Source organism: Amblyomma mixtum, chromosome 9, assembly GCF_055824585.1.
Source record: "Amblyomma mixtum isolate Tamu chromosome 9, ASM5582458v1, whole genome shotgun sequence".
Classification (NCBI taxonomy): Eukaryota; Metazoa; Arthropoda; class Arachnida; order Ixodida; family Ixodidae; genus Amblyomma; species Amblyomma mixtum.
Window position 1 is genome coordinate 10,992,101 of NC_143020.1, and position 12,164 is coordinate 11,004,264.

General features: G+C 49.9%; 1 protein-coding gene across 1 annotated transcript in view; it reads left to right on the forward strand.

Annotated features, from left to right (window-relative positions):
• LOC149328299 (neprilysin-11-like) overlaps window positions 1–11,333 on the forward strand; it is a 48,187-nt gene extending 36,854 nt beyond the window's left edge. The window contains exon 5 of the mRNA XM_089560306.1: window positions 9,438–11,333. Coding sequence (XP_089416432.1) covers window positions 9,438–9,572 — 135 coding nt within the window. The 3' untranslated portion in view covers window positions 9,573–11,333. The remainder of the gene's footprint in view (window positions 1–9,437) is intronic.
• Window positions 11,334–12,164: the final 831 nt, after the last annotated feature.

The window sequence follows — 12,164 nt, forward strand, 5'->3', positions numbered from 1 at the left end:
TTGGGCCTAGTTCTCCGTGCGCCCGCCGCGGCGCCACTGCTCGGGGACAACTCCTCGCAGGGAAACGCCGCGACAGCTGCGTCGGTGCGCCCGTTGCTCACTCCTTGAGGCGTAAACAGTGCGCTTTCTGGTTGTTTATTAAATACTGCATTTTTAAGTAGTCATTGAAAACGCCGATTATGTCACAATCACCGCAGCAGGTAGGAAGTGTATGCCTGAACGCTGTCCATAACGGCCGCCTATACGATGCACGACCGGGCGAGCGGCTGTACCTCAGGATGTTGCATTAATGCGCCTGAAGCTTTCGATCTACTTTTAAGGCGTAAGCCTTTTATGGCTCATGACTCGCCAGCGTGTCCGTCCGTCCATGCGTCCGCGGCAGCTGTCATTAATGGTTACTTGAAAAGTCAGTAATGATAGTTAATGGTGTAGTAGTAGATGTACGAACAGTAATGATGATTAGTTAATGATACCCACTAAACGCGCACACTGCGCATGCGCAGTGCCCCATGCGCAATCCTCAGGTGGTTTAACAACGGCGCATGTACACAGACGTCAAAAGTTTGCACAATGGTCGTATCACCCAGAGCTCTCTCAGGTGCTCTCTGAACGTTGATCGAGGAAGGATGCAGCCCGCGCGCGCTCCAATGTCGCCCTCTACGAAACGCGCTCGCGATGCCGTACGGAAGCGTTCAAGAGTCGCCAAACGATCTTTAACAGTCGCAAGCAGAGGGCACCCACAGAGGCGGTTAAAGGCTTTCGCCTCTTCGCACTTTAGATCGCCAAAGTGCTCCCTGATTTTTATTCACTCCTCGCTACCCCGTGTAGACGGTGAATGAGACGGACACGCACAGCTGGTCACACGCAGTAAATTTCCGCTTCGTGTCACGTCGAATTTTGGCTCTTATATACACAAGTTATTGCAATTTATAAAAAAAGAAAAAAAAAACGATTATAGATGAAGTTGTGGAACTTCATAAGCCCACCTGCAGCCGAGAAAACCACAAAGTACTTGACACTTTTATTGCATGGTCATACAAGAAAGCAAGGAACCATTCACTGACGAAGAACCTTCCTTGACCTTACTTTTTGTAGTAATTCTCTGTAAAATGCAAGGAACATGCCAGAGACCTGTCGCTTGGCGCCCGCTTGTTCCTTTCCCTGACAGTCCTTGGCGAGCGATATTTTCAGCCACGCTTCTCGACGCTGTAGTTCAGAGGGAAACTCATGATATCTCACAGTTGACTGTTTTCTGGAGTTTGTGACGGACAGTGGCACACAGCAGATGCGCGGCATCGCGCCCCATACACGTCCCTGACCTGACCTCCACACACGCATGCACGAAAAGCCCAAAGAGTGCACGGCAGACACGAGGCAAACATTTATTCATGCGCACACGAAAAGTCCAAATCCAGCACCGCAGACGCGAGGCAAACGTGCTCACTCACGCGCACAGAAGAAAATCCAAAGAAAGCACTGCAGACATGAGGAACGTGAGTAGTAGTAGTAGTAGTGGTTTTTAGTTTGCATTGAATATGGAAGGCAAACGCGGTTTTACACGACGCAAACGCGGTTTTACACGAGGCAAACGCGCTCGAACACGACGAAGCAAGGAGCGCTTCGGGAGTCCACTCCCGGGACCTGTCCCCGAACAGTGGCGCCCCCACCGAAAACAGCGGCCGCGACTGTAAACTCCGCCAGGACATGCTCGCCCATTGTCGGCGGCGCGACGTGGCTGGCCGCACCTCGCTTTGCGTTTTTCATCAAGCGGCCGTGCCCCTATAAAGCAATAAACCAAAACCAGTATATCCTTAGACGCGATCTATGAGAGACTCCTGTGTACCACTCTAATACCCCTGTCACACGGCCAGTTTCAATGGCCATCGAGTCGAGGGCCTTCGAGATTTTCGATCGCCATCGAACTCGAGGGAGTTGTGGTGCTGCTACACGGCAAATCTCAATGGCCATTGAAATCGTTCTCGCGTCTTACGCCAAGCTCGTGTGGCGCCACAATCGCTACGTTCGGTTTCGCGCAAATAACAAAAATATATTGACGAAACTTAACGAAATGTTGAAATCATAAGGCGCGTTCACACTTGTTCAAAAATCCGGCAAGCGAAGCGGATTCGCTCGCCGCAAAAACTAGGACCTGTTCTGATCTGTTGACGCCCGGGCGAGTTGGAACGGCCGGGCCGCTGCTGCATCTCGCTGTGCGCGCCACGTCGCCGCTCGCGGCGTACACAGATACAGTGAGAAAAAAGCATAAATTTATGCTGTCTACGTACGACGAGCGTATGCACGCTTACGTACGCTAAACGCAGGCGCATTCCCACATTTAGTTCAGCGTATGCTTGCAGAGACGCAAAAATAAACTCAGCCTTTAGTGGCGCCATCTGGTTGTCAAAAGGGGAATCATTACTGTCAACAAACCGACCCTCTTAGGCCTAGCAGCAGCAGAACCGTCACTCTAAATAAAAAAATAAAGCAAATTTATCACTTCTACGTTTTCTTGTAGGCAAGATGAGACGAAGTGAAAGACCGGTGCCCCATTTTTTACCAGTGAACGGACAGAAAAAGGCAGCAACAACGAGAATTCAGTCCGAAGCGAGGGGTCCGGCTAGTCCGGCTTTGAAGGGCGCCGCCATGTTTGTTGTCCTTCGAAGCAATGCTAGCAACCTTGGGCAACGCTCGAAGGCCCTCGAAATCTCGATAGAGTTCCGGGCTGCTCCGTCGACTCGATAGACTATTGAGTCGATGGCCATTGAAACTGGCCGTGTAGCAGCGCTCGATCGCCTTCGAGTCGATAGACTATCGGTTCGAGGGCCTTCGAAATGCCCGTGTGACAGGGGTATAAGTCAATGGCTTCGAACTTGTTTTTTAGAAGTCCGATATCTTCTTTAACAACTTCGTTTCCTCGCACCGTAAAAATTCAACCGTTTTCTGGAACTCCTTTTCCTCTCGCCGTTCAGAGAAACGAATCTTGCACGATCTCTCAAGTGTTGTTATGCTTATGAATTATTTGAAGAATTCCCATTGCTCGCAAACGGTCCTTACTGTGTTGTGTCATTCTGGCTTATCCGCTCACGGTCGTGCTCAACCATGATAAGGTGGCGCACGTTGAACGCTTGTCACCGCACTGCAATATATAAGAAAACAGGAAAAAAGACTGGGGTACGTCCTTAAGACACCACATCAAGTCAAATACCACAACGCATTCAGGAGGTCCACGTCTATTGCGCTTAAACCATCGACCGTTTGTGGCCGATGATCCTGGATGACAAATGTCTTGGATTAGAACATCATCTTACTCACCCCAACCTTTTTTTTTGCGCAATTACTTTAGTTTGCATATGTAAATAACCTTAAGACATTTGCGACCAATCCGGAAAAGCTGGCACTAATTTATCTTTTCCACCATGCCTCGCTTTGCTTGTTGACGAAGTAGCATACACAGGCCGCCCTAAGTAACTTTAGCCATGGTTTCAAACTACGCCGCGGCACTCTAAACCGACACGACGAAATGCATGCTGCTGGCTATTGTATGGAGTAAGCCACAGCAATTTTTGTATTGGGCATAATTGCATAAATATTTATTTGAGATCAATTAACAAACTTCGAAAGCAATGAAGATAGTCGAAATATTTAAATAGAGATGTTGTAGAATGGTCCAGAATTGTCCGGCGGAACAGTTTCTAACTTTATTACCTATTAGCTTTTCTCGCTCGGTGCCCACGCTCGCAAGATACAAAAAATTCAGGGGGCCACTTTGTTGACCTAAAGTGCGGTGAGGAGAAAGTGTCTAGCGTGGTGTTGCTGCTTGTGTCACTGATTTGAGGTTAAGATGATAATTAAGTAGACAATGGCCGTTGGCAGGAAGTAGCGAAGCCTATAGCACGCTCGGCTGCGGAACGGAAGGATGGTGGTTCGAATCCCATCGTGCACAACGATGAGGCATTAAACGCTTACGCCGTAAAAGAAATTAGGCAGTGCCTTAGCTATGGCTAAGCCTGGATATACAAGCGAAAGCTGCAGTTGTGCTGGTTTGTCGTCGTGGCTTTCGCAGTTGACGCACAATGCACTGGGTGGTGGTAGAAAACATTTATGCACAGATAAACTTCAGGAAGTTATGCACGAGCTGACCCAGACGGGGCCAGCACTTACAAGTATTAGGTGGAGGTCCCTAGTTCGGAACTCCAGTGGCGTCGGCCGCCGCCCGCGCTCGCGCGACTTAGGCCTGTTGGGCCTGCAGGTCAGAGCAGCCGAGCAGGGTCGCCTCCCAGTCCTCCCGGGTTGGGTTGGGGTGAGGGGGATAGCAGGGTTGGAGGGGCAGGCTCACTCGATGTGGTTGATGTCCGAAGACTTCTCCGCATAGTGCGGACTGTTCCCCGAGAAAGAAGGGTCGAAGTGTTTGACAGCTGCCGGGCACAGCAAAGTATTAGTATACAGGCGAAGCAGAAGCCGCTCCTCCACCTTTGAGAGACCTTTACACAGGCGGGGATAAAGACCGTGGCCAGATTGATAAAGTAAAACAATAACTTTGAAGGAGTAAGCGGGAGTGAATTTGAGTTCCTGATCGTCGGCGTCGGAGGGTAATGTCCGGTGAGAGAGTGCGTGGGCGGCGGCGTCAGCTGCCTCATTTCCCTCAAGGGCCATGTGAGCAGGAGCCAAAACGATATGCCGGTGAGCGGGGTCCCCGGTGTAGACGCTGTTTTGGAGAATGCGGCAGGCTAGATACGGTACCCAGCCCTGCTCGACAGCCCGACAGGCCCCTCGCGAGTCGGAAAAAATTGTTTTTGAATCGGGATCAGATGCAGCCAACGCAATGGCGACCTCCTCCGCGTGTGTTATGTCACGGGCTCGGAAAGTGAGGCCGTTCACTGTTTTGGATTGGTGGACGACTGCGGCCATGTACCATCTCCCATGGTGGAGGCCGGAGGCATCCACGTAGAATACGCCGCGTTTCGACCCATAGTGGCGGGCCAGGGCTTCCGCCCGCGCCAGGCTCCGGCCATTATGGTCCTCACGGCTCATGTTCACGGGAAGAGGGCGCACGTAGAGGGCGCATCTCCACTCGGATGGAATAAGTACGCGCTCTTCCATAAGAGTGGTGCGTTGGATGTATAGTAGGGCAAGGAGGCGTGGACCCGACGATGCCTTCGAGAGACGTGTGTATTGGTTGGTCAAGTAGGCTTCCAGGAGATCCCGAAACGTGTTCACCATGCCCAGCCCCAGGAAGGTGCTCGTTGGAGGTGTTCGCGGGAAGGTCCAAAGCCCGCTTAATAATATTGCGGAGGATGACTTCGAGTGAATCATCGTCTTGCTCCCGCAGGTGGAGGTATAGAGTCGAATATTGAATTCGACTAGTTAAAATGCATGCGCCAGCCGTGAGGCGTTCTTAAATCGTAACCCCCCGCGCTTGTTAGAAACCCGGTAGACCAAGCGGCCCACCTGGTCCCCCACCTGAGGAAGTTTGGCCAATGTTGTTTCTGCTTGTCTGTATTGATGTATAAAGAGCCCCAGTACCCGGACTTCGATATTTTCAGGGATTGGACCTGTCTCAAGAGGCAATGAAATTTTGGCTGTGCACTTTGGTGAGGGGTGTATGTGCACAAATTCAGACTTTTGGGTGGAGCACTGGAGGCCGCAGCGGCGAGCATAACGGTCAACTATGGTCGCCGCCTCCTGCAGCTTGGCTTCAATGACTCCAAGGGAACCCTGTGTGGCCAACAGGGTGATGTCATCGGCGTACAGCGCATGCTGCACACCGGCGACAGCGCCCAGCTGGGCCGGTAGGCGCATCATAGCCAAATTGAATAACAGGGGAGTGAGCACCGCGCACTGGGGTGTACCCCTTGTTCCTGAATGAAGAGGGTCATGCTATTTATCTTGCATTCGAATGTAAGATTGTCTGTCGGTTAAAAACTGCCGAATGTATTGAAAGGCGTTTCTGCCGCAGTTAGTTTGAGAGAGGTGGGGGAGAATGATCTCGTGGGTAACGTTGTCGAATGCACCCTTCAAATGCAAGGCAAGTACGACCTTGGCATTGTGAGGGCATTCAACGGGGTCGAGGACAGCCCGATTGAGCTGGACATCCTGTGCAGGTCTCTGTGTGCGAAACCCGAACATGGTGTCTGCGAAAAGATGTTTGGATTCCATGAACTCGGACAGCCTGTCGCGTACCATTGTCTCCATGAGTTTCCCACACAGGAAGTCAGAGCGATGGGGCGGAGGTTGTCCGTTTTGACGGCTTTTCCAGCTTTAGGAATGAAGGTGACCAGGGCGGTCTTCCAGTCGATGGGGAGTGGCACTACTCCAAGCCAGATTGAGTTAATGTAATTCAATAAAGACAGGTAAAGACAATACAGACAATATGACTAATTTTGTCCCGACCCGCCCGTAGTGATGCCACGTTTCATTTTTGCCAGGGCCGCCCTCAGGTCGTGGAGCTGGAACAGTTGATTCAGCTCAACGTTCTCAGAACCTGCATGAGAATCCGCCGGCCCGCGGTGATCCTGGGTGGTGCACAAGTACTGGTCCCGGAGCTTGTGCGCCACTTGAGTTGTGGTGCCCTGAAAGCTGTGTATTGCTCTTTGTAGGTGTTTTCGTGTGTCCGTGCATGTTTGCGTTGGGTTAATTAGGGCGCCAAAGAGTCCCCACGTGTGCCGGCTTGACCTTTGCCGCACGGGCGTGTTGCATCGGGCCACCCAGTTGTAGTCGGCCAGTTGGGCCGCATACTCAGCCGCTCGTTCAGTGAGCATGGCGATGCGAGCTTTAAGTTTCCGGTTGTGCTTTTGCCGGCGCCACCGACGGACGAGGCAATGCCGGGCCTCCCAGAGGTGAAACAGGTGGTTGACCACATCCGAGACCACCTCTGAGAGCTGAATTTGAGTTTCGGAGGAGCGAAGGCCAGAGCCCAATTGTTCTGACCAAGACTGGTAGCCTTGCTCATGTATGGGTGTGGCAGCGTTATAATTTTGCCTGAACTTGGCGCAATCAGGGAGTCGGGCTTGTGTTGTTGATCGCGCGAAAGGATTTTTACCTATTCGCAGTGTTCAGGAGGCAGTGGTCGCTGCCGAGGGTTTACTCGGTGTTGACCCAGTCTGCATACTGAATGTTGCGGATGAAGGTCAAGTCCGGACATGTATCCCTTATAACGGAGTTGCCTATACGAGTTGGGTGAACTGGGTCAGTGTGAAGAGTAAGGCCTAGCGTTGACGCAAGCTCCGCCAACTTGCGTCCCCGCTTCTCTTCACGGCAGTAACCCCACATCCGAGCGGGAGCGTGGAAATCGCCAACAATCAGGAGAGTCCCGACCCGCAACTCTCAGCGCGCGCCTAAAGAGGTCCGCGAATGATACATTCGGCAATTTTGGATATCAGTATACATCGAGTAAGTGTAGCGGTGGGTCCTGCTTGCGGAGTGGGAAGAGGGTCACCATTAAATAGGTGTATTCAAGTAGCATGTCTAAGTCGACCTGGTTGGCTGTATAATTTCTATAGACTAATAGACAAGACGAGGGGTCCTGCTCGAACGTCGTATAATTTGTTAGTGCGGCGCCTTTCCCTGGCCCTTGGGGGGCAACCACGGCAGGAAAATGCCCAAAGGTTGAAAGGAAAAGTCGGAAAGGAAGAGTCGGAGGTCGGCCCGCTTGGAACGGGACCGGTGCCCCCGGTAGTTCCTTTGAATAATCGTAATGGGGGAAGCCGATTTGGGGAGCACTACGATAACGGTGGAGGCATTCGGCCGTCCACACACTGCCAGTACGGAGGCGGAGGAGCCGCGCGTATAGTGAATGCGGTGCTGTCTTAGAAGGTTGCTTTAGAGAAATGTAATGTGGTGTCTATTCCTTTCGGGTGTACACCAAGATATGAGAGAGAGGTGTTTCCTTCCCTTAAAAGCAATTTTCATTTAGTTTCATTTTCCTTAAGGCGCTTACGGCACGGTTGGATGGATGGATCGAAACGACTTTATTACAAAAAAAAAAACCTTCCAGGGTGGTCCCCTACTGGTCCAGGAGTCCACGGGCTTGTGCTTCACGTAAAGCCCGATCCACCAGCCATTTCTGGCCGTTGGGCTGAGCGGTCCGTAAAGCAGCCTCCCAGGAAGAATGATTGGGATTGGGGATGGGGGGTACTGCCTTTGGGGAAGGATATTCCCAAAGCCAATGGAAAAGTGTGGATCTGGGCACGCCACAGGTGTTAAGGTGGGGTGGAAGCATGACAGACGGTGGGGTGAAATAAAGCAGCCTGTCTCTAATTGTCGCCATGTGGCGCTGGATAAGGGCGACAAGGTGCTGTGGGGTGGTGGCAGTGTCATGCGGCTGAATTGGGGTATGCACCGAGATATGAGAGAGACAGGCGTCATTTTCTTTCCTTAAAACCAATTTCCTTCTCATTTCCCTTTTCTTACGGCGCGGTTCGGGTGTACTCCGAAATATTGCTGGTGCACAGTTTGTCTTTTATTTATTTTTTTTCTTTGTGCCGCGTGTAACGTGAATCGGTTTCGCGCATGCGCAGCTGTGGCAAATCTTGGCTCCGACGGCTCACACGAAGCGCGGCTGTGGTGCGGGTAGTGAAGCTTTTCGCTTCCAAAAGTGTGCTACGCGACATGTCCGCTTGCGCGCCGCGATTGCAGTGCGCCCAAACGTTCCACACCTAACAAACGCACAGATCACCTAACCGGATGTGTTGCTGTTAAACCGTGACGAGGCCGTGACGCAGGGGCTGGCTGTGCGATGTACGCGAGCGCTAGCGATAGGGGCTGCGTCTTCTTATCGCTATCATGAATCGCCGGAAGTGAAATATACCGCTGGTGCAAATCGCACTGCCATCTGCTGCGTCGTTGCCCTGTTGCCTTTTAAGCGGCAGCACGTCACACAAACTGATCTCTTCGTTTCTGCGCGCAACGTTTCGGAGCACTGCAATCAGGGCCCGCAAGCGGGCGTCTCACCTGATAATTTTTTGTACTTCGCGGTCATATACAGGGAGAGAATGAGCTAAGATGTTGGACATTTTTCGGGCGCTGCTACATTCTTTCTCATTGGAATTTTTGTTCTATCTTCATTGCTGGGGAAGTGAGTTGATCATTCCCGACTAATTATGCAATTAGGCGCAATTGGAAAACTACTGTGGCTTGCTCCATGCAACACCGCGCAACATGCATTTGGTAGTGTCACCTCAGAACGTGTGAGCGTATTTTTGAACCATGGTTTAATTTAGCTGGTACGCCCTGCTTATACGGGAAGCAACAGCGTGGTCCCAGTGGGTTGTTTGAATAAGCCACGCGAGGTCATGTGATTTTGTCGTCCCGACGATGTCGTTTAGTTGTAATTTCTCCGTCCCGCAGACGGCAACGTAGACACCTGTTTTTCTGCCACACAAGGCTTTCAATGATATGTGTTGAAATTTATGATCTTTCTGCACCATTCCTGTCTACAGATCGCTATCTGCAACGTCGCTCTCCCGGCTATCACCCGTTTTCGGCAGGCCTTCAAGTGCGGGCCGCAACATCGCCTTGTGTCAAACTTCACCTGGCCTGATGTACCGAACGCTTCAACCACCGAGCCGTCCTAGCTTGCGCTGTGCCCCACATTCACTAGTGAAATTGCTCCTCTAGAGAGTGTGGATGTGCCGACATGTCACGCTTCGATATGTATTGCAATGTTGTGATTTCTATGCTTATCAGGACAACTTTATACTCGTAACTTTACTTTCGCGCTTGAATTTTTGCTGCTGCTTCGATGAACTTTTCATTGGCTGGGAAAATGGTTGTTTTGCATCGAAAGTGTGCCTTTGTCCCAACTGCCCGCAATTACAAGTGCTGTGTGTGGCTCTAGTTCAAGCAGAGTAGGAGACTGCTCGTCAAAGTGGGCTGCTAGCAATTCAGGGAACAAAACTTCCGGCGTTCTCCTGCACGTGAACTTTGTGGCAAATGCTGCATTTAATGTGCGTTTTTTAATGAACGCTACATGACATATTGGTCTCGTGGTTTGCAGTGAACTGTTGCTTTTCATCGTTGATATCAGCCTGACACATTTAGCTTCCAGTTTGCTTGCTTTTTTCATACCCATTGTGATTTGAAGATTATTTCCATTTCCTACTGCTTGGGTACCTGCGCTCAATAGAGCTTTTACATTCACAAGCAAAATCAGATCACCCATTCTATGAGGGGAAGGTGTTGATTTGCTTTCCGTGACTGCTGTGAAACTGAAAACGTTAGTGCGCTCAAGGTAATTTGTTTTTTATGCTTCTGGGAGCAGGTTAATAAAATCCGTTTTCTGTGAGTGTATTTCGCACCCACAAGCACCTCCGGCATTTTTGCTTGGGCCAAATTTCGAGCTCTAATCTGTAGAACCAGTCATAGGCAGTGCGATGACTACGCTCTGTAGTAATGCCGCAAGAACCAAAAGTTATACAAAGGACAATAACAAGAGAGTATCAAGTTTGCAGGAGCGCTTAGCAGTATTGCTGGTGTTGCTTTGCTATTGAAGCTTTTGAACAAACATCGTTGACTGCGCCGGGGCCCTTGTCTGCTAATCAAGTCAGTGCTAGTTTCGTATATATTTACCGCAGAGCGTGTAGAGACTGCTAGTAAGAGTGCATACAGGAACCAATAGCAATCTTTGTCGCATTTTTTGTTCGCTGCATTTTTTAATTGTGTCTTGGTGTATGGTACCTGTACTTGGCTGTAACTCACTTCATTGTTGGATATGTAAGCGCCGCTACTGTGGAAATCTGCTCTGCAGAGAACTGTGTTATAAAACTCCTCCAGAGTGTGTGCTAATGTGAATATTTCTCAGCGTAACCTAGCGGTGTGTCACTACTTTTGTCAGTGCTCGCACAATTTTTTTTTTCAGGTAATGCAAGCACTCCAAATAAACGCGCAAAAAAGCTTCTGTCCTTTGTTTACATCAACTAAGGTGAACCGATGGCAGGTGTTACAATTTTTTCATATGGGAGGTGTAAGGCGTGGCGCGTCTTTCAAAAAACCGAAATACTACTGTATCTTATCGTAGGTTTGGCAACGCTAAAATACAAAATGACACAGAGAACAAACCTACAGCCTTGCCTATATAACAGATGGTGAGCGAAGGTTCAGGGGAGGAACCGAAACTGCTCGCCGACTTTCCGAGAACAGGGCTTTTCTTTGTCGGGGCACACTGCCGTTCTTTGAAGGGGATTAAATAAAGCCTTCACTCAGAAGAGGTAAGTCCAGGGATGAGAAACTAATCTGAAGCGGGTGCTTTAAGATCTGCTGCAGGCTGGCTGCTAAAGAGGATTCTAAAGAGGGACGAGCGAGATTGGAGACGTGGTTTAAGAGATAGACACTTAAGGCTTTGCACAAGTATTTACATTATCTGAGAGTGACACTCAGTATTAGGGAACGTCCTAGCAGAGGGGAGTCTCGAGGAGTGAACTATTTCGGAAACGGGAGTCTCTCGGCCGCACTCGCTGCAGAGTTTTATAGGGACTTTTTACTTAATATCGTGGCATCCAGCGGCCTAAGGTTCATGGTGTCTGACCAGGAAGGGTGCTTTGTCATCCTTCCTGCCGGCACCTTTGAACAAAAAGCAGACAATCACATGAAAAAAAATTCAAGGCTGTGATATCCAAGGCAAGAAAAGCCAAGGCAAGAGCCGTTCGTCTTTTGGAGTAAAACACCTTGCTACGTCTCGCAGCTGGTGTTGAGAAGGGGATGCACCTCCAGGTATCATTCACTGCAAAAATGCATCAGGATAATGTTCTTTTTTGTTCTATCGTATCTGAAGACTGTACCTGGCAGTTTTTGGTGTCAGGCTATCTTCAGAAGCACTTGTCGAAGGAGAAAGTTGATCCTTTCTACGTTCCTAACTCCGAAGCTTTGGTTTACTTTCTAAAACTGACAATCCGGGAACGTGTGATGTTATCAGTGTGGACGTGCAAGACCTGTGGTGATCTAATGAAAAGTGTCAAAATGTGCATCTCCAAAGACAATGATGAAGCAGAATTCGTTGCATATTGTGGAGTTTCCCTTAAGAGCTTCTTAGAGATATTATCCTTTTACATCCAGTCGACTGTAATTGAATAAAATTGTAGGTTCTTTGTCCAAAATGATGGTGTTTGTATCGGGTCTAAAGTAACCCCGGCGCTTTCCAAGATTTTCCTCTCCCGGGTTGACAATTTAAT